The sequence below is a fragment of the Plectrocnemia conspersa genome, unplaced genomic scaffold, assembly GCF_051122295.1.
Source record: "Plectrocnemia conspersa isolate PC_06_02 unplaced genomic scaffold, ASM5112229v1 ptg000008l, whole genome shotgun sequence".
Taxonomy (NCBI): domain Eukaryota; kingdom Metazoa; phylum Arthropoda; class Insecta; order Trichoptera; family Polycentropodidae; genus Plectrocnemia; species Plectrocnemia conspersa.
Genome location: NW_028277172.1, coordinates 18,966,411 through 18,987,330, shown reverse-complemented (window position 1 = coordinate 18,987,330; position 20,920 = coordinate 18,966,411). Strand labels below are relative to the sequence as shown.

General features: G+C 28.2%; 1 protein-coding gene across 2 annotated transcripts in view; it reads right to left on the bottom strand.

Annotated features, from left to right (window-relative positions):
• LOC148233277 (neuroligin-4, X-linked-like) overlaps positions 1-20,920 on the bottom strand; it is a 388,707-nt gene that overhangs the window by 253,365 nt on the left and 114,422 nt on the right. For both annotated transcript variants that reach the window (XM_088190274.1, XM_088190275.1), the window contains exons 2-3: positions 5,721-6,520; positions 4,206-4,423 (exon numbers count right to left, since the gene is read on the bottom strand). In XM_088190274.1, the coding sequence (XP_088046400.1) occupies positions 4,206-4,423; positions 5,721-6,319 (817 nt within the window). In that variant the 5' untranslated portion in view covers positions 6,320-6,520. The remainder of the gene's footprint in view (positions 1-4,205; positions 4,424-5,720; positions 6,521-20,920) is intronic.

The window sequence follows — 20,920 nt, the reverse complement described above, 5'->3', positions numbered from 1 at the left end:
ATATATATATGCATCTTGTGTATACGTATGCGGTGTATAGGTATAATACTGATATAATTCACCAATTAAACACTTTAAATCTCATTGTAAACATTTATTGTGTTCGTCCTAATTAGGCTGACGGCTAATCGCGGAATAGTAGCGTTACTGATACGCTAGCTCAGATAGATTTCAGATAGGCCTGCCTATAGATCGTCATGTCAATTGGCCGGCGGATAATTACTTTATGCGCCAGCTGACATATGTCATTCTTGAAAATAAATATTCTAAAATTGCATGCAATTTTTAAATACTTATTATAATTTCATATCAAATCATACAAGTTAATATTAAGAATAATATTTTTTGATAAATGTTATAGCCTATACTAATTTATACATTAAAATTTAATATGTCTAATGAAAAATTTCTAGTATATAAATTATGTTTATATTTTAACCTTATTTGAAATAGGAAATGTTTGTGAAAAAATAAAATTGTACATGGTAATAAAATCTTTTAGTCCCAATTATTGTTATTTGTTTTGTATATTAATGATATAGTTAATAACGTGAAAAAATGTAAAATTCATCTATTTGCGAATGACACATTAATGTATTGCATAGGTGATAACATTAAAGAAATTTTAAATAATTTCAATAATGAATTAAGTATATTAGAAATATGGTTAAAGAATAATGTACTTAAATTAAATGAGAATAAAACTAAATGTATGTTTATTAATTATAAAAATGTGTTAGATAATAGTACCTAAATAGTAATAAATAACTTTAGTATAGAAATAGTGGATAATATAAAATATTTAGGAGTAATTGTTGATACAAAATTCAATTTTAAAGAACGTTGTAATTACATATTAAAAAAAATTAGTAGAAAAATAGGTTTATTATCTAGATTAAGAAATATATTAAGTATAAATACAAAAAAAAAAATTACAATAGTATAATATTGCCCCATTTTAATTATTGTGCAACACTATCAAATATGTTAAATAAATTAGATAAACAAATGTTGCAAAAATTACAAAATAGGGCAATGAGAGTAATCTTAAATAAAAATAGATTAACTAATTGTAAAAGTATGATTGATAGATTAGAATGGTTGAATGTTCAAGAAATATTGAGTATGAATGTTTTAGTATTTATATATAAGTTAAAAAATAATATGTTACCAGAATATTTTAATAAGTATTTAATAAGAAATAAAAATGTACATAAATATAATACTAGAAATACAGAAAATTTAAAGATAATTAAGTATAAGAAAACGAGTACGGCTAGGGGAATTATGTACGGAGGTTTTGATTTATATAATAGTCTTCCAAGAGAAATCCGAAACAGCAAAAATATAACGGGTTTCATAAATGGAATAAAAAAACACCTTCGTACATATAGAAATAAATTATAATATTAAGACTTTATTATTGTATATTTTTATTTTTTCTTTCTGTTATGTATTTTTTATATATTTTTATATATGTTTACTAAATTTGTTAGATGTAAAGATTAGCTATTAAGCTAAATAAATTAATAAAATAAATAATAAATAATTATACGACAAAAATGTTGATTATATATTCATGAATATGGAAATATTATTAAAAATATTAAATTGCATCACATCTGTAACATATTATCATACTCAGGCTGGAGGCATTTGAACCTTTTGTAAGCTTATGTATATAAATAACACTACCACAAGATTTTTAGATAAAATAAATAAATTTATTTTCGAAACGTTGATTGCAATTTTTTAGATTCTTTCTTATTTTTCATATAATAACACATTACATATCTAGATTTATATGATGTGTATATATTGTAATATTAAAAAAAATCTTGGTTTAAACTTTATAAATCAGTATTTTCAAAAATTCTATTAGCTAGGGTTTATATCAATATATTTAGCTTAAATAAAATTAGCAAACAACTATAAATTATATACAAAAATAACCTATACATATATATATATAAATAATTGCAATGGTAGGAAGAAAATATACCAAAATTTCTGAACTTAAGATTCTAAAAGTATTCGTATTCAGAGTAATTTTTAATAAATTATTATATAAATTACAGTAAAATTTAGCTAAAGATTAAAAGTTATTTTATACAAAAGGCGAAAATTTAAATATTTAATAAATCTTATAAAATATTATTCGATGATTCTAAGTTTGATATAAATATAGTAACTCTAAATTTTATGTGTAATTCAGCAACTTATAAAGAGAGTCAGTACCATTTGTATTAATTAAATACGTATATGAGCAATAATGTTTGTATAAATAATCTAAAAAAATATTTTAGATATTTGGATTTTTCCAAAAAAATAACAAAAACGTTTATAAGAATATTTCACCATGTAAAAAAAAGTATTTAAATATTTTCTTTACAAAAAATATACAGTATACAAATAATTTTAATATACATAATAATAACAGAATAAGAAAATTTAATGAACTATTACTTTTACTGAAAAAATAATAATATAAATAAATATCTTAACCACAAATTATTATGTATGTATGTACATAGCACATTATCACAGTTGCAATGTGTATCTTTTAAACAATAAACAGTGTAATTCTCAAATATAAACAGATACACACAAGAGTCAAACATAAGATATTTTATGTGTAATAAAATCTAGTACATTTTTGGACTTTCTGTTGAACTTTGCATGAACTTTTCGAAAAGCTTGTAGATTTCGTTACCTCTAGTGAAAATTTTCAAGCATTTCTCCCACCCAAGAATCTCTTAGACAAAAGAGCCAGAGAGCGAGTGGGAGTTGAGCGGCTGTTTTAAGGACACTTGGGCATATAAGCTAACAATCCGGCTTAAGGCAGAAGGATTTGTACCATTTTTACATTTATTACTATCGACAAGACGGGGAAAACATTACCGCACGCATTCTTGATTTTTCGCAATTTATTTTTCAAGTTAAAAACTTTATTTTCTTCTCGACGTGTAGGGATTCATAAGAAATAACGAGATAAATAACGTACGTGACTTTCTTCGCTTTGAGCAGATTAGAAACACGACGGAAGGGTTTAACTGCCACTTGGTACAGAACAAGTCTATAAATAAATTCATCAGATTGGTTATTAGTGATGCAATAGCATAGAGTGGTCATTGAAATGTGGTTTTGCTAAGGTTATGTAATGATTGGATTTTTATTAATATGAAAAACGTTCACTATAACCTTAAATCGATAATATATTCTATAGAAATATTTCCAAATAGTAATTTGAATTACATAAACTATTTTTTGCAAAATTAAAAATTAATGAATTTTGTAATTTTGAGCCCCGGCAGTGACACTCGAATTTTTATTTATAAAAAATGCGCTAATATTAAAAAAAACAGACCCAGCTGCAGTGACATATTTTGGTTATAAATTACATATATTACACACAATAATTTGTAATTAATAATAAATATGTCACCGATTCCAAGAATTTTAGTCTGGTGGTTTACAACTTACTTGTAGGTATTCATTATATCTGATTGACTTACTCAGTTGGTATAGAGTTACCCCGTTGTAACGCATTGGGCTTTCTCCTGTTAAGTTACAACGAAAGAATTATTAATTTTTGTGAAAAGAGAAGCGTCATCGTTATAAGTTCTTTGAAAATTCTTTTTGCTCGATTTCTTTCATTATTATTTTGTAACTTGACAGGCGTAAGCGCAAATGTTACAACGGGGTAAATCTGTACCAACTGGGTAAGTCAATTAGACATAATAAATACCTACAAGTATTAAATACTGGACTGAAAATCAGAAATATGTGACAAATATATTATTAATTATAAATTAATATGTGTATTTTAATTTAATTGGTTTAAGAAAGAAATTTTTATAAAAAAAAGTCTAAAGCGAGAAATTCAGGAATAGAGTCATTACGAATACGGTTGCTTATTCCGTTTTTTCAAAAATACGCTGTTACTCCACTACCGACTCTAATAAACACACTTAACACCCAAAGAGTAAAAGGTTTAATTTATCGTCCGCTTTGTCGTGGAGCACAGAAGCCAAAGCGATTTAATTAATATCGCCGGCGCAAAAGATTAGTACAAAACAAGAGCGAGATCCAATTCATCTTATTGCCGCCGCCCCTGTCGACGTCTGACTGATTAATGCTCGGAGCGGTTAGCGGCCCTGATCGGGGTCTTTGTTAGCGTGCTAAAAGCTCTCCTTCTCACTCACCTTGCGCCGGTGTGTAGATGTTCATGTAGAGGCAGTCCTCGCTCTGGTTCCTCAGGTAGGGCAGGAGGCGCTTCAGATACTCGAGCCGGCCCTTGGGCATCCGTTCCAGGGCCGCGCTCTCGTTTTTGATGTCGGGCAACTTTTGAGGGCACGCCGGCCCTGGGGTGTCAGATATCCTGATTCCCTCCCACGGCGAGGGAGTGCGCGTAGGACTGAAGCTGTAATGCGAAAAATATTACTTTTATTAGATCTGACCATAAAATATATTATAATAACCTCTAAGGATTTGTCTTGACATCTGGTCATGAACAAACAAAATAAACTGTATTGTTAATAAAGGAAATACTGTATATTTATATTATATATAGTTCAAATTATATCCAATAAGTTTGATTAACCTTACAGTGAAAAATGAGATATATAATACCTAATAGAGTATTAAAATATAAACATTGTTAGGCAAGAAATAAAATATGACTGGGAATAAAACGTATAGCTATTAGTAATATATTTATTATTAAGGCTACAGAAACTAGCTTGTTTTAATAGAGAAACATAAGTAAGTTTTAAAAACTAACATATCCAAATCTGTTGAAATGAATGAAATTAAAAGTCCACATACATTTTAACCATTGAGAACGTTCTAATCCTTATTCAGTAGCCATGACACCTGTTGTTTTATATATTCTGCCACCAATTAAACCAAAAAAATCATGTGAACTTTGGCTGTAAATAATAATTAATAAATGCTATTGTCGGGATCACCCGTAATCGTTGCGACATAATTTGTCGCGAAGTAATTTCTAAAAGAATCTAATAAAATTAAATAATTAATTTACCATCCTTGGATTTACGACTGTCGAATATAAAATAAAGTATGAGTTGCCTCACATAGCATAATAATAAAGTAATCTTACTAATTGTTCTAGGGTAGGAATTTTCATAGCACTGAAATTTATAAGACAAGTGATCATCGCTAGAGATTTATTTTTATGTTCTTATCATAAAAACTATGACGCGATTAACTCAAAATTGACCTCACTAATAATATAAACCAACTGATTTAATTAGAATTTTAAGTGTATCGGTGGCCTTAAGAAAGAATTAGTTTACTTTACTGTACATGAAGGTAAAAAATCTGTATGATTTACTTGAATAAGTTAAAATAAATTATTAGTATATTTTTTAATTTATCTTAGGTTTGTCTTTATCTAGCTATTTCACATGCAATTAAAAAATCATTCACTTATATTTAGTCCAGTGTTATTCTTATTATTAATAGAAAGATGTGATGTCATATCAAAAATCTTAAGATGTAAGATTTCATTAGTATGTATATTAAAATAGTGAGTGGTCATATTTGGTGATTTTTATTTAAAAGAGTATTTTGCTGATTCACAGTAAATCTTTTTTCTTACGATAATATTCTAAAATTTTGATTTAAACTTCACTTTATATTCTATAGTCGTAAAATATTGTTTCAAAGCACTCAATATATAATAAAACTAAACTCACCGATTCGATCCTATCGGAGGGGTCGCGTACGGCACTCCAAGGAAAACTTCGACAGGCTTCAGAAACTTGTGCTCGTCCATCGGCAGCACGAATCCCTGCAGTTTCCCATATCTAGTCTGTATGATCCTGTTGCTCAGTCTGTTCTTACTGTTGCCATTGTGCTGCCTCGAATTCACGTACGCGTTGTTCAGGTTGTTAATGCCGCCCGAGTAAGTGTTGTAAGTGGAGCCGGAACCAGGGCCGAACTGATGGCCCAAATTAGGATAGTGGTCGTAATCGACTCCGGGGCCACCGTTGTGGGTCCCATAACCGCCATGGACTCCATAGTTGGAATTATCGTAAGCGCCTCCGTCTCCACCGCCATAATGCGGTTTGGTGTCATAATTGAAATCGTCCCCCTTTTGAGCACTGTTTTGGGGTCCGGTGTTCTCCGTAGTCGCATTCAACACTTGCTGACTTGAATGAATGTCCTGAGCGTCGACTTTGTTGAGCACCAGGATGGGCAGGATCAGAGCCATCTTTATATGGATCATAGCCATCTTGTAGCGGCATTTGTATTGAGCTTCGGCCCTCTTTCTTGAGGCTTTCGAATGGAACATGATTTATGAATAACACAGCGTAGTCAGACGGTATGATGCTATGAATTTTTCAACAGCCATTTTAAATCGTTGTCTAGGTTTGATGTGTACATTATAATTATTATTTTTATAATAAAAAACACTATTATTATTTTTATTTTTAAAAGGGTTTACTTAATTTATTTTATGTATTATTTATTATTAATATTGACTAGACACCATCTGCAACAAAAAAAAATATTTTATAAATACAGTTTTATTTATTAAAATAATAAATAGACATGAATTCCAAATAAATAAATTTAATGTTTATACATACATATGTTATAGTGAATGTGTATTACCAGTGAAAAATCACTTACTAGCATTTCAGTGAAGTCATATCAAAATACATTTTTACCAATATATATGCTGCTCAAGGCTGTATAGTTGCAAAACCGTTAGCTATTCTTAATAAAAAATGATTTTGAAATATGTATAGCAAAATTAAATGCTTAATTAATACTTTTAAAATATTTAAAAAAAATATTTAATAGTCTCAGTTATTCATTGAGAGCAGTGCCCTTTAACTTAAAATGTTATGTTATATATGCTACCAGTAAAGGTATACTTTTATTGGCGTTTCATTAAAATCACATTCGAATTAATTTTTAGCTGTATGTTTGTTAGCAAACATATAATTGAACTTAAAATATTACTTCACTTAAAAATACACAACCATCATGACAGTTGCGAAAAATTATACTATTGAAAACAAATGATTGTTTAAAAAATAATAATACCGAAATCAAATGAATGTATATATGTGCTTTTTAAATATATGTTTTTTCTTACTTTTTTTATAAATTCTTCGTAAATTTTCTATTTTAAATTTAATTAATATTTCAGATTAGTGCCGCTTACCTAAAAATGTTATAAATGTTACTGTTAATGTGTATTACCAGTAAAGTTTTATTTTCACTAGTGCTTTATTAAAATCCTGCTTAAATATAATACAGGTATATATCAGGGGCGTATATTCAGGGCGTGCTAGGTGTGCGGCGCACACCCGCAAAACCATCTAAAATATAAATTTAGAAATTTAGAAAATTTAGGGCATAAAGCGACATCATTTTGCATACAGTAGTATGCAAAATTATAAAATTTTAATATGCAGTGTATAGTATGCATTGGTATTTGTCAGTCGCTCTAAAAGTTTCCGCGCGACCGACACGCTATGTATTACTCATGTGGCGCGCCGACTTTGAGTGCGGCGGCCGACTAAAGTAAATTGTTCCGAGATTTAACGGCTGAAGTCGATCTGTCGGCTGGCAGCGCTCAGTAGTAAAATTGGTCTCAAATTTGGTGCACGTACTTCAAAAACTCTTGCGTCCGTCGCTGCTTTTTTATTACATTATATCACAATAACAGGTCACTCATTTTTTATATTTTGGCGTAAAATAGTTTATTATCTTATTTACATATGATCAATACTTAATTTTCTATTCTAGATTATATTTTTTTATTTACCCCAATAATGATGAAGAATACTGTTGAAGATATTTTGAATAATCCATTTTCAAAAAGAAGTTATGAAATTAAATTGAAGATCATCAAAATTGGCAAACCACGTCCACCTCTTCCCAATTTATTTATGAAGCATAAAGACAATAAATGTGAATATACAAGACATTTTTCATTTTCATCATATGAACGAACTGAGTGGTTAACAGGCTGCGAACTTCGATCTAGATTGTTCTGTTGGCCATGTTTATTGTTTTCAAAAGAAAGAAGCGTGTGGAATAAAAGTGGATTTGCTGACCTTAGTCATCTGATAACGGCACTGAAAAAACACAAAAGAGCGCAGTCACACGTTCAATCATTTTTTTCTCTCAAAATGTTTGGAAAACAACGAATTGAAGTCATGATTGACGCTCAACGTAAAGCTAATATAAGTCAACATAATGAACAAGTTAATAAAAATAGAGAAATATTAAAACGAATGATTGACGCAGTAGTATATCTAGGAAAACAAGAACAACCTTTTCGAGGCCACGATGAGTCCTGTAATTCACTAAACAAAAGAAATTACCTTGAATTTTTAAATGCACTTCGAGAATACGATTCTGTTTTGGATACTCATTTAAATACTGCAACGGTGTTTCGTGGTACTTCCCCATCCATACAGAATGACATAATTGAAGCAATTGGTGATGTTATTAAAGATCATAATTATGAAGAAGTAAATTCAGCAAATTTTGTCGCTAAAATTCTTGACGAAACTTCAGATATAATGACGAACTCACAGCTCTCGACAGTTTTGCGTTTTGTTTATGAAGGTAAAGTTTACGAGCGGTTTATTGGCTTTACAGACGTTAGCTCTGATAAAACAGCCGATGGCTTATTTTGCTACGTTGTAAATATAATTGAAGAATTTCAAATTCAAGAAAAATTAGTTGGACAGACTTATGATGGGGCGAGTGTAATGAGTGGTTTGCAAGCCAAAGTACTCGAAGTTTATCCATTGGCTATTTTTACACACTGCTATGCTCATATGTTGAATTTAACATTACAACAAGGTCTTTCCAATATTAAAGTGTGCAAATCATTCTTTCAAACTTTAAATGGATTGTCTGCATTCTTTTCGAAATCTTCCAAACGAATAAATGCTTTACAAGAGTTTGTAGGTAGAAGACTTCCTTCTGTTACACCTACAAGATGGAATTACACATCACGGTTAAGTAACACAGTGCAAAAATACAGAAATGAATTTACGGACTTTTTTCGAGACGTCGTGAAAAATTGTGAACTATGGGACCCCGAGACTGTAATAAAAGCACGAGGTTTTCTTAGCTTTTTGGGAGATTTTGAAACAAGAAAACTTCTCTACATATTTTCAAACCTTTTTGGAAAAACTGATGTGCTATACAACATTTTACAATCCAAATCTTTTGACATATTATATTGCTGTAAGAAAGTTACCGAAATTTTGCAACAACTCAGACATGAACAGGAAAATAATTATGAAACATTATGGGATTCTTATGTAACGGAAGAAAATTATCCAAGACTGAGTAATGATTTGCTTGTTGAAGAAAAGCACGCGTTTAGCCAACTATTTAATACAATAGTTGATAATATATGTAAGCAAATTGAATACCGTTTTTCTTCAATGTCCAAATTAGAATATTTTCACCTTCTGGAGAAAGAAAAATATGAGCAATATAAAGGAAAATTTCCAAATGAATTACTTACCAAACTGCAACAATTCTATGGAACATTATTTGATTATTTTTAATTTTAAGTTTAAAAAATGAGCTTGCTGTTCTTTATCATTTACCTAAATTTGCAAAGAAATCTGTTGATGAGCTTGTATAATTTATGAACACAAATAATCTTGAGTCAGGTTTTCAGGAAATAGATAAATTAGGCAAACTAATATTAACTCTTCCAAGCAGTACTGCTTCAGCAGAACGTTCATTTTCTGCTCTGAAACGAATTAATAATTGTTATCGAAGTACCCAAGGCCAAGAAAGGCTATGTGGCCTTAGCTTGATTTCAATAGAAAAAGGGATCCTTATGGACATTAAAAAGAAGAGCACTTTTTATGACAGCGTGATAGAAAAATTTATGATTAAAGAAAGAAGATTAGATTTTATATATAAATAATTATAATTTTATGTTTATTGGAAATTTGATATTTTTATATAATAATATTTTAGATTAGGTTTGATGTTTATTTATTTATTTATATATGGGAAAAAGCTGTAAGGCAGTTTAGGCATGCCAAAACCTCGGCTAATAAAAAAGAAAAAATGTACTTTTTTTTTTATTTTTTATAGCACACCCAATATTCACACAACCGTAAGCCACTGGTATATATATGTTTTCATTAAATAATAAATTAACTGAAAGTCGATAGTAAAATTTTTAGTGAAAAAATAACTAACTTAAGTTTGTACAGTTTTAATAATACTACTAAAAATACACTTCCACTGTAATAATATAATATATACATTATTGTAATTTAACAAGATTTCTCTAAAATAGAAATATTTTTTTTCTTTGTAAAATAAAAACATGTACCAAATATGACTCAGTATTATTTTTTAATAAATATAGTATCTTGATTGATGTTTTATTTATACACTACTATGGTTGTTTATTTTTTTTTTTCTTAAATCCAGGTTGTACACGCCCATAATACAATACGAAGAACTCGTATTTTGAGGGTCATTCTTACGATTTTGACTTAAGCAGGGCTACAAAAAAGGCGACGACCACTCCGTTAGATGTGTGGTCTAGCGTTGTGAATGCGTAATTGAGCAAATAAAATCTCATACATACCATAATTATTTTTCCAGGAAAGGTATACGAAGTGCTTTTCTAAAGGATTTCAAGTCGGCGTCCTTGACGAGTCTTTGTGAATTTATTTCACAAACACAACATCAGAATACATATTTGCCTATAAATAAATCCAGCCTGAATATTATAGTGATATTTTTGTGTTTAATATTGGAAAACATGTTTTTTGTGGGACGTTTTATCAAAATGTTATACACGCATAATCGTCGTAAATAATTTTAGTATCATATCATACATTATAAAATTCAATATTCTTGCAAGTGATATAGATTCAAGTACAACCTTAAACGTTACAGTCTTTTTTTATAATGCATATGGTCATAAATAATTTAGTTAAAAAAATATCACATAGAAAATATTCTACAGTTTTTTATTTAAATTACTTTTGATTTTATTCTGAATATTTTTTATAATAAAATTGAGAAGTATTTACTATCTTATCACAACCTTATAGACTAGCTTTCTCCGTACAATATTTATTTATAAAACTCGTCTATGTTTGCCTTGAATTAGAATCACGGAATTTAGTGCTAAATTTAGTAAACGTTTGTTTCTAATTGTATATATAATACATATATAGACTGCTCCTAACCACTTCCTAGCACGGGCTCTCGGCTCAAATCAGAGCTGTGCTTTTGTATATAAATTTGATTTTCGAATGTCGTTCTGTCTCAATTAAATGAATGAAAGGGCCCCATTATTATTGTTCTAATTAAAGCTCTCTTTTATATGTACGACTGCGGAATCCATCGGATAAGGTTGAAGCTTTAGTAATAGCCGGTTTGGAGAGACGTAAAAAATGGCGGTGTATGAAAAGTTTGCAAAACGTGCGGGTAAAGTTCGGTAATGGCATTTTAAAACGGTTTCAAAAACTTTTCCAAAAACGGTCGCAGTTACGTCGGAGATAGTTGTCGGTGGATTCGTTTTGGACAAAATGGTCCAGACGTGGTCTCGTCGCAAATAGAGATAAAAAGGTATGGTCGAGCTGTTTGAAATCTATGTAGAAATGGCGAGTTTTTGATATATATTTATATGTGTCTACTAATGTGTGTTAAATTGAAGCAATGGATTAAGTTGTATTTTAATTCAATATATTTTCAATAGATACTAGGATATCATATGTATATACTGAGCAAGAAATAATACAAAAATATGTCATGCATATTAAATATGCATTCAATTGCATAGCTTAATAAGTAGCAACGAAGTAAACACAATCAACAGCTAATAAGTGAGTAGTGAGACACCAGACTGAAATCAATGTTAATAAATCAGTGGCAACCATCATCTTACAAATTATGTTACTATTCTTAACGTAAATCGCTTTTTTTATTATTTATCCATGGGATTGAAAAATTCAGTATTATATTCTGTAATATATAATCTAAATTAAAACTATAATAAATCGTTAATTATAATCTTTTAGTTTCAGTGTATACATGATACATTATTAGTCTATCGTCTACATATATATTTGCCTATCGTGCTGCTTTATTTTCATGAAAATATGTTTCTGTCTACGGTTTGCTAAGAGCTGAATATATAGATGATAACTATACTAGTAATTTAATCACGCAAAAACAAGTCTAATTTAAATTTTTAAAATAATACCATATAAATATATACTAAGCAAACTTGTTTATTTATTGCTGCGTTAAAACTAAAATAGTGAAATGGATAAGCTATATAAACTTTGTAAACCATCAATGAAAGTGTCATTTCATTTTGTCTTGACTCAATCTTTTCAATTATAATTAAAGTATTATTGTGAAACTGCTTCAGAATAAAATGAAATTTAATGTATGATTGTATGTAGAGAGCAATAAGATTACAATGACAAAAATCTGCAAGAGAAATAGGTTTTATTCTATATTTTTTATTACAATTCTCAACCTGATCTTGACGAGATTTTTGAGATGTGTGTTATATAGATATGAAACAAACGTTTGACACTTTTAGTTTTAAAAACTAAATAAATAAACTAAAAATTGTCTTAAAGACAATAAGCTTATTTTTAAAGTTACTACAAGATGCGTATATATCATTGTTGTAGCAAAAACATTAAACATATAAAACATTTATAGGTATTTATTAGCTAAGCTTATTAAAGCAATTTTGATTGTAAGTTAGGTTTGCTTAGTAGTTCTAAATTCTTTTGAATATACAAAAAATGTAATGCTTTTGTATTAGTGTATATATAGATGTGTAATACTTTTGCTCATTCTTAAGTCTACGTTATCATTTTGAGATTCTGATAACTTTTGACAGTAGAATGACCTAATTTAAATGTTGTCTCGTAATATCCGGATTATTAGAATTAAAGCAAGATATACTAACAGTTTATAGATATATTTATAGCTTCGGCTTTAAACACTATAGTTTTTAAATGCTCCTTTTACCACAACTTGGTTTTGCGTAGCAAGATAAGATAATTAAATTATTTTTGATACAAATTAAAACAAAATATACTTCTATAAAACTTTGCACAGACAATTAATAGAAATTAAGATAATTAAAAACATATTTCAGGGCTTCAATTTTAACAATTGATATAAATGCTTTTTTACAGATTATTGATAATCACATAAAAAGTAATTAAACCTAAATTTTGTAAAATATATTATACATTATATAATTGCAGTAAAAAAAGTGTAAGCTAACTGAGATAAAACAATTAAATATGTTAAAACCTATGCTAGAATAACCCTTTGAGCGGTATCGCCGTACATGTACGGCGGTCGATCTTTTGCTGTTTTGCGGTACCCCAGATATTATATATACATATATAACTAAATAAATAATAAATAAAATATATTATATTTATTAAATATTTTTTTTAATTAGTTTTATTGTGAATGATTTGCATAGAAAATAATATCAATAAATTAAAAAATATTTAATAAATGAACATTACAAGAAATGTTTTATAATAATGTTAAAAAAATATTGAGAGTCTCTGAATCAATATAATATACAAAAAATATGTAAAATAAATTAACGAAATTTAATAATAGAAAATAGGTAAAATATAATAATAAAACAAACCAATACAAAAAAGTTTTAGCGTAGTCAAAAAAATCAGAAATTGTTACGTGTTTTAATAACTAATAGTCTCTAAATATCAAACACAAATGGTCACTTTATTTAACCAATATTTTTTTTTTTTGGAAAAAAATAGGTATGATTTTAAACAAAAATATTGAAAATACAACATCCTGAATCATTTAATATTTTATATGTTAATTTTACCCATCCAAAACATGTACATACCTATAGCATCATACATACTCGCATAAAATTATAATTCAGTACAAAATTCTGTATAAATAAGGGTCATTGAAATGTAGGCGTAACGCTTTTTTCATTACACAACCCCTATTGAATCCGCACCCCCCAAAAGGGGGTTGTCCCGACTCCACTTTGCCGGTACATTTTGCTCCCGACAAAAGTAGGCTTTTTGGCCGCGCATATTTATATGCATACCTAAGTATACATTTTTTTTTTATTTAAATATATAAATCGACGAACGGTAATCCGCGTTTAGGATCTCTTATAAAAGATTCGCTTAAAAATTCCTCCTTTAATAAAAAAAATATATGTCAATTATGCACGAAAAACACAAAAAAAACCATTAAATTTCCCTCTCACGCAATCGAAAAACAAACGGGCAGAACAAAACTTTACGCATCAATCATCGAAATGACGCACGACCAACGATGTGCGAAAACGGAATGTTGCGTCCGATAAGGGCTCAAAAGGAACAGAAGGGTGGTTTTAGGGGGTGTCATATGAAAAAATGTAAAGTATAAAAAACTTTCAGAACCTATTTTTGATATCTTATTTTATTGATATAAATAGTATTATATTAAAATTGTATTTTTTTAACTGCAGAAAAGTTAAATGATGATCGCTATGAAAATATACAAATATAAAAATTTTAATTTTTACATTTTAATATAATAAGTAAAAATATATTAATAATCAAATATTTTTGTAATAATACATTAATAACAATTTAAACGATATTTATGTATTTTGAAACACCACTCCGTTCCTATAAATTTAGTGTTTTCTTATATTGTGACGTAGCATTTTTTTAGTTATACCAAGTAAAACTTTAAATTATTTGTGAGCCTTTTTCCAATTTGAATTGAAATTGCATGTTTGTAAATGTTTAAATCTAGTATTTTATATAATATTTGTGTTTATTATGTATAAAAAAGTTTAATAGGAGACTTGGATATCACAGTAGTAATGTTGATAAAACATTATAGGAGAGGGCAAATAGACTTTCCCATTAAAGTTAAGCTCGACGACGACAAAGGTAGACAGAAACTATTGGTAAGAAGATCGTTTAGATATGAAAGGTAGAGTCAAACAGCGAAGTAATCAAATTGATGCTGTCAAGCAACAAGATTTATTGGAAGCGAGAGAACATGACGTAGGAAGCATAGCTTGCTTTGAAAACTATGCAATATAATAGAGATAATATGACAACAAGTAGATATACTAAATGCTTTTATGATGGAAAGGTTTTACTACATTTATTATTTTTGACACTAACAGTATCAAAATAATAAGAAACAATATTTACTTTATATTACCTTTGTGTATGTGATATTATTATTATAAAATATTTTATTATTTACAATTAATTATCTTTGTGGTTTTTATAATTATTACGATCCTAATTATTATTAATATTTGTTACAAATATATTAAATTTAATAATTTTACCTTTCTAAATAGATAATACAGAGACTTCATACTTAATTAAAGCTATTTTTAACTTGAACTTTAAATTAAAATACATATGTTAAAATAAATACCATATAAGGCATGGAGAAGAATAAATAAAACCAGCTTTCTGGGTAGTGGGAGTAATTTAATGCTTATAGTATTTTTTAAATGTTTTAAATACATTTAGCAAAGTTTATTAGTATGCAATAATAATTAGTTTTTCATAAGATTTATGATAATTATTATTAAAATATTTTTTATTATGTTACTCTCTGAAGTTTGATGAATATAATTTCGAAATAAAATCGTTACTTTGTATTATTTATGATTTTGTAAGCATTGACTGATAATAAAACAGGTTTTAATTAATTATTAAAAAATCTTAGAATTATTATAATTAGTTTAACTGATGTACTCCTTCTATTTATTGATTTGTCTTAATAAATCTCATTAAATAGTTTTACACTAGTTTTCATGACTTTTCGTGACAACCCAGGTAAGAGGTAGTTTGTATAGTGTACTAAAACATAAGCCAACTAACAAAAAAGTATGTAAGGGCTATAGTACTGTAAGAGTCAATCAATAAAAAATGCTCTTTGAATTTTATTTTGAATATACAATGTAAGATACAAAGAATCAAACTAAACCTTATACTATTATAATATCAAACATAAAAAAATGTAATTAATATATACAACATAAGTAACTAATTTCTTTCAAAATTAATTATTATAAAGACCTTGTTTTCTTTTTTAATATTTGTCAAAAATATAGTCTTTCAGCAAAACATTTTATTTAAATTAACCGTACAATCGTCGAGCTTTTTCTTGCAAAAATTGAAAACCAACGCTTATCTGGCGTACTTTTTTTGTTTCTTTAGTATATCTAAGTATACACGGGTTGCGTCCCAGAGGTGTACAGCTCGAGAGTCGAGGCACAATTACCCTTATTTTCTTTGCAAAAATTTAAGCATACAATTACAACAGACCCTTTTTTCTCTCTCCTTGTTTTATTTTTTCGAAATAAAAATAACAACCAAAATCTCCACATGCCACCTTTTGAAGTGATGTATAGTGGATTTTTTTAATTTCAACGATCTCCATTGGGATTTTTAGCACCGAGGTATTAAATTAAGAAAGGGGTGGTATTTATTGTGTAAGCCAGAATAGAGGAGTCGGGGGTATTCTGTGCGCGGTTAACCGAAACCCTTTTCACATTTATGTTACCTATAAACACTTTGACCCGCAGAATTCAACCGTTTTTTATACGAAATTCTTTCAAAAACATGCTGCGGCAGTATAAAATTTAAAGGTATGAAGTCTGGTATTCTATAAAATATTTAATGCGATGGATGCGATTATGAGAGAAGTGTTAAATATCATAAACGTTTTATATTTATTTTCCTTACTAAAATTTGGCAAAAATATTTTTGCATATTTACATTATTTTTTTTCAATAACATAATTCACAGTATATTGATTATATAATAATATACATGCTACTGGTTTATAAGCATTTTCATGTTTACAATTAGTTACTAGATCAATTTAATAAAAAATAAAACGTTTGTGATTAAAAAATATTTTACAATTTAAGCGAACCAAAATACAGGAAACAGTAAATTCAGTGAAAATTTATAGTATTTCATTTCATTGGAAAAATGAAATTTTTAATATGTTGTTTGTTTTTAACCTTTAAAGCAATATGTGCTTTGGTATTTTGCGCTTGTATTTAAATTAAATGCCATTTTTATCGTAGTCACTAGTACACAAAATTACTGTGGTCTCGCGAGATATTTTTATAATTTTTTTTGCTATGAAAATGATATGTTCTTTAATTGATGATATTTGAAAGGTAAAATCTATTTTTTAAGATTATTATAAAAAGGTGTACTACATATTATTTTTATAGATTTATTTTTAATGATTAGATATTTACAAAAAATAGTATTACTAGTGTCACTTCAACCGGACAAGCATATGTTTAAATGCTTTTAATTAATTGTTTATATATTAAAATTATATTTTTTGTAGTTAGCGTTTATTAAATATCTGTTTAAGGCAGACGCGTACAGTGATATATATTCCCTTTCGCTCGCTCACGTGTTAAATGACGAGAGTGAGTGAGAAGAAGTGGGAATCACCTGTAACGCACGCCATTATCTTTCACTCACTCCCGTTACTTAACACTCGAGCGAGCTAAAGGGAATATTTATTCACCGTAAGCGCCTAGTCTAAGGCCCGCAATGCCGGCAAGATCTTTCGAGCGCAGTTCTAGGTGTGATCCCAGGTAATTAACGCTTGATTTCTGTTAAAATAATATTACCTCTCTTTACATCATTTAAACTATTAAATTTAACTCCTTTATCTACTAATCATGGTTAAAAAAAAATTGGTTTTTCTAAAAAATATTATAGTATTTTTATTCGATAGAAATTATAATTAACAAAAAATTTCTAGAGATATAAAGGTGTGTGTTGCATGCGTTCCGTACGCTTACTTCTTTCCATTTCCTTTCGTTACTTAATACACGAGTAAGCGAAAGGGAATGTATTCCACGTTACGCGCCTGTTGCTAAAATGCCTCTTAGTTGCAAATTAATAAAATATTAAATGTTTAGTAATATAAATATATATTTTCTGCAAACATATTTCACAACTTTGCAAGAAATATAATCAAAGATTAAGGATGTACTTTAAAAACGTGTAAAATAATAAATTGTTAAGCTTACTGATGACAGACTTTTCAGCAAATAAGTTTGCGGATAGTCGCCTAGGTCTGAACACAGCTTCAGAGAAATAGAAACATTCTCGTATAAACACGCTTTTGCCGTTTTGAATCGCAAAACTCACCAAAACCATAGTGAGAGTCGTCGTGGCGAAAACTAATTCCGCACCGCAAATCCCCTGGCAAATATTAAAATATATTTAAGGGTCCTGGTTTCGTTCGGGGGTGGAGACATGTTCGCCGTGTCGCCGGTAGAGGTCGAGGGAAACCGCACGAGTGGAAACATTGCGGAAATGAGACCCAATTTCGACCATTATTTTCCACGAGTATTAGTTTTGACATTTTTGGCCAGTTTTTGGTGAAAAACGTTCGAGGCACAATTATGCGCTTATTGTGTTTTCAACACAATTACCAATGTCGGCTCCGCTCTGCGAATACACAACATACAATATTCATAACCTTTCTATTATTGTACTATATACGCCCATGTGTTTTTAATATTTATATAACACATAAATGTGGCGGTTTATACTGTGGGTAGACATATTGTGTAATACGTAACAACCATGGGTTTCGTTGTTTGTTGGATTTAATTAAAAATTCAAAGATCGTTTGTTTGTAACCTTTGAGCGTATAAAATTGGTATCTCAAACCCACAATTCTTCCACAACGATTCATTCCCCACAAAAATACATTATTACAATCACGAAGATTTTTCTTCATTTTAATCATAACACCAACTTAATTTTCACTTTGAATATATTATTATTTATATAAACACACACCAAGCTTTTTCAAAATTATTACTACAATATTTTAGTACCTGATACATAATTGTGCATCTCTATTCATTAGTGAGTTAATAATAATATAAAAAAATTGCGAAAAAGTTAGACGTTGGTAATGGAACAGCTCTGAACCACTGAAAATAGCAAGAAAAAAATAAAAAATACGTGGTTACAAATTTTCTTTTGCGGAATAAAAGGAGAAAAATAAATATGGTACATCAAAATTTACCAGCACGATAAAGTCGCTAACTATTGTTCGAATAATGTTTTTTTTAAATTGATTTTAAAGTCATCATAAAAACCTATTTTTTTTTAATATTTATACTGAAAGATCAGAATTATTAATTAAAATAATTTAAATTCCAATCAATCACATAGAACACATTTAGTAAAATACAACAATAAAAAATTGTTATTGTTAAATAGAAATAAAAACAATATTTGCACAAAATTCACAGCGTTTTCCCTAGATAGCATATAATGAAATATTAATAACCCAATTACTTTTGTTCCGATAAAAACATTATTCCGCAAAAATTCATTTTACCAAATCATTTTCGTAAAAGGAAAATGGAAAACTACTGCTTTTAAATTTGTTATGTAACTGTTTCTGTTACATCGTAAGTCGTCTATTATCCTGAAAGAGTGGCGATACGTTAAAAAAAATATTTTTATATCAAGTTTTATTGTATGTAAAAAAAAATTAAGATCCAATTTGATTTTCGTAGAAAAGCTTTTGCCCATTCAGGATTTTTTTTGCAAAGATAAAAATATATTTTTATTTTGGGATATTTATTAACGTAAATGTTAAACAATGCATTGATAACAGACACTTAATCCTTAAATTCACACACAACGTACAAACATATAATATAAATAGCCCGTAAATATTTTATTTTTCTGCTCACTCATTTTTAATGAAATAATTTTAAAAAAATATTTATATCTAAAAAACAAATATAATATTACTGTGTGCCATATTATATTTCACAGCTAAATATAATTTTATTATTTTTGATCCAGATAAATATTCTATTAAAATACTTTTTTTAAATTAAATATTTATATATAGCAAAATTTATAAATAATATTAAATGCGTATTTTCGGTTATATTAGGTTAATAAAACAGACGTTTTATTTAATACGTAGTAATATATTTGAGCAATATATTTTCGAGTTTATGGTATCTTCAAAGAATATCGTTTTAACAATACGTTCGTGTGAAATTTAAATATCTTAACTTTTAAGATGAAAGCTTATTTTAGAAAGAGTGTTTTACCGCATAATAATAAATATATACAGTGTCCCAAAATAACTGATATTTTGCTTTAATTTTTTTGTACTAAAATATTGAATATTTATATACCTGAAGTTTAGCTTAGTAATCTTCAAGCTCTGGGAGTTTCCGGGAATGTAAACTTTTATTTGCTTATCGGTAAAAGTATAATTAAATACTATTTTGAATCAATATTTACATATACACATATGCATAAGATCGCAAATATTTTTAATTTACTTGAGCATCTGAATACTACTGATTCTCATTGGCTCATTTCGACCTGGAAGGTGAACGGAATGTTATCTAAGGTAAACTTTGCTAAAAGTCATGCAAAGCGGAAGTTGTAATCTGAAAATGTATTTCAACTTAATAATAAAGCTTTTGGTTAATGCTAATGCCTCACTTGTGTGTTGTGCTTCTCAAAACTATTCTTATAAAAAGATTTAAAGATAAAAAAATTTAATTATACTATTTTTTAATTTTATTTTACTTTGATTACATTTTCAAAAACTAATCATAATCTAACTCCAAAAGCTTATAAATAGCTTTGTTAATGAAGTATTGTACTTTCGCAGCAATTTTTCGTAAGCATGATAAGTTTTAAAAGATAAAAGTTTTCAATACGCTTTGAAAAAACTCAAAGATATCAAGGGAATTTCTTATATAACAATACAGCACACAATTGCTAAAAATCATAGTAAAGCATTTTCTAAGCATACATGAGAAGCAGCATAACTGAATTTT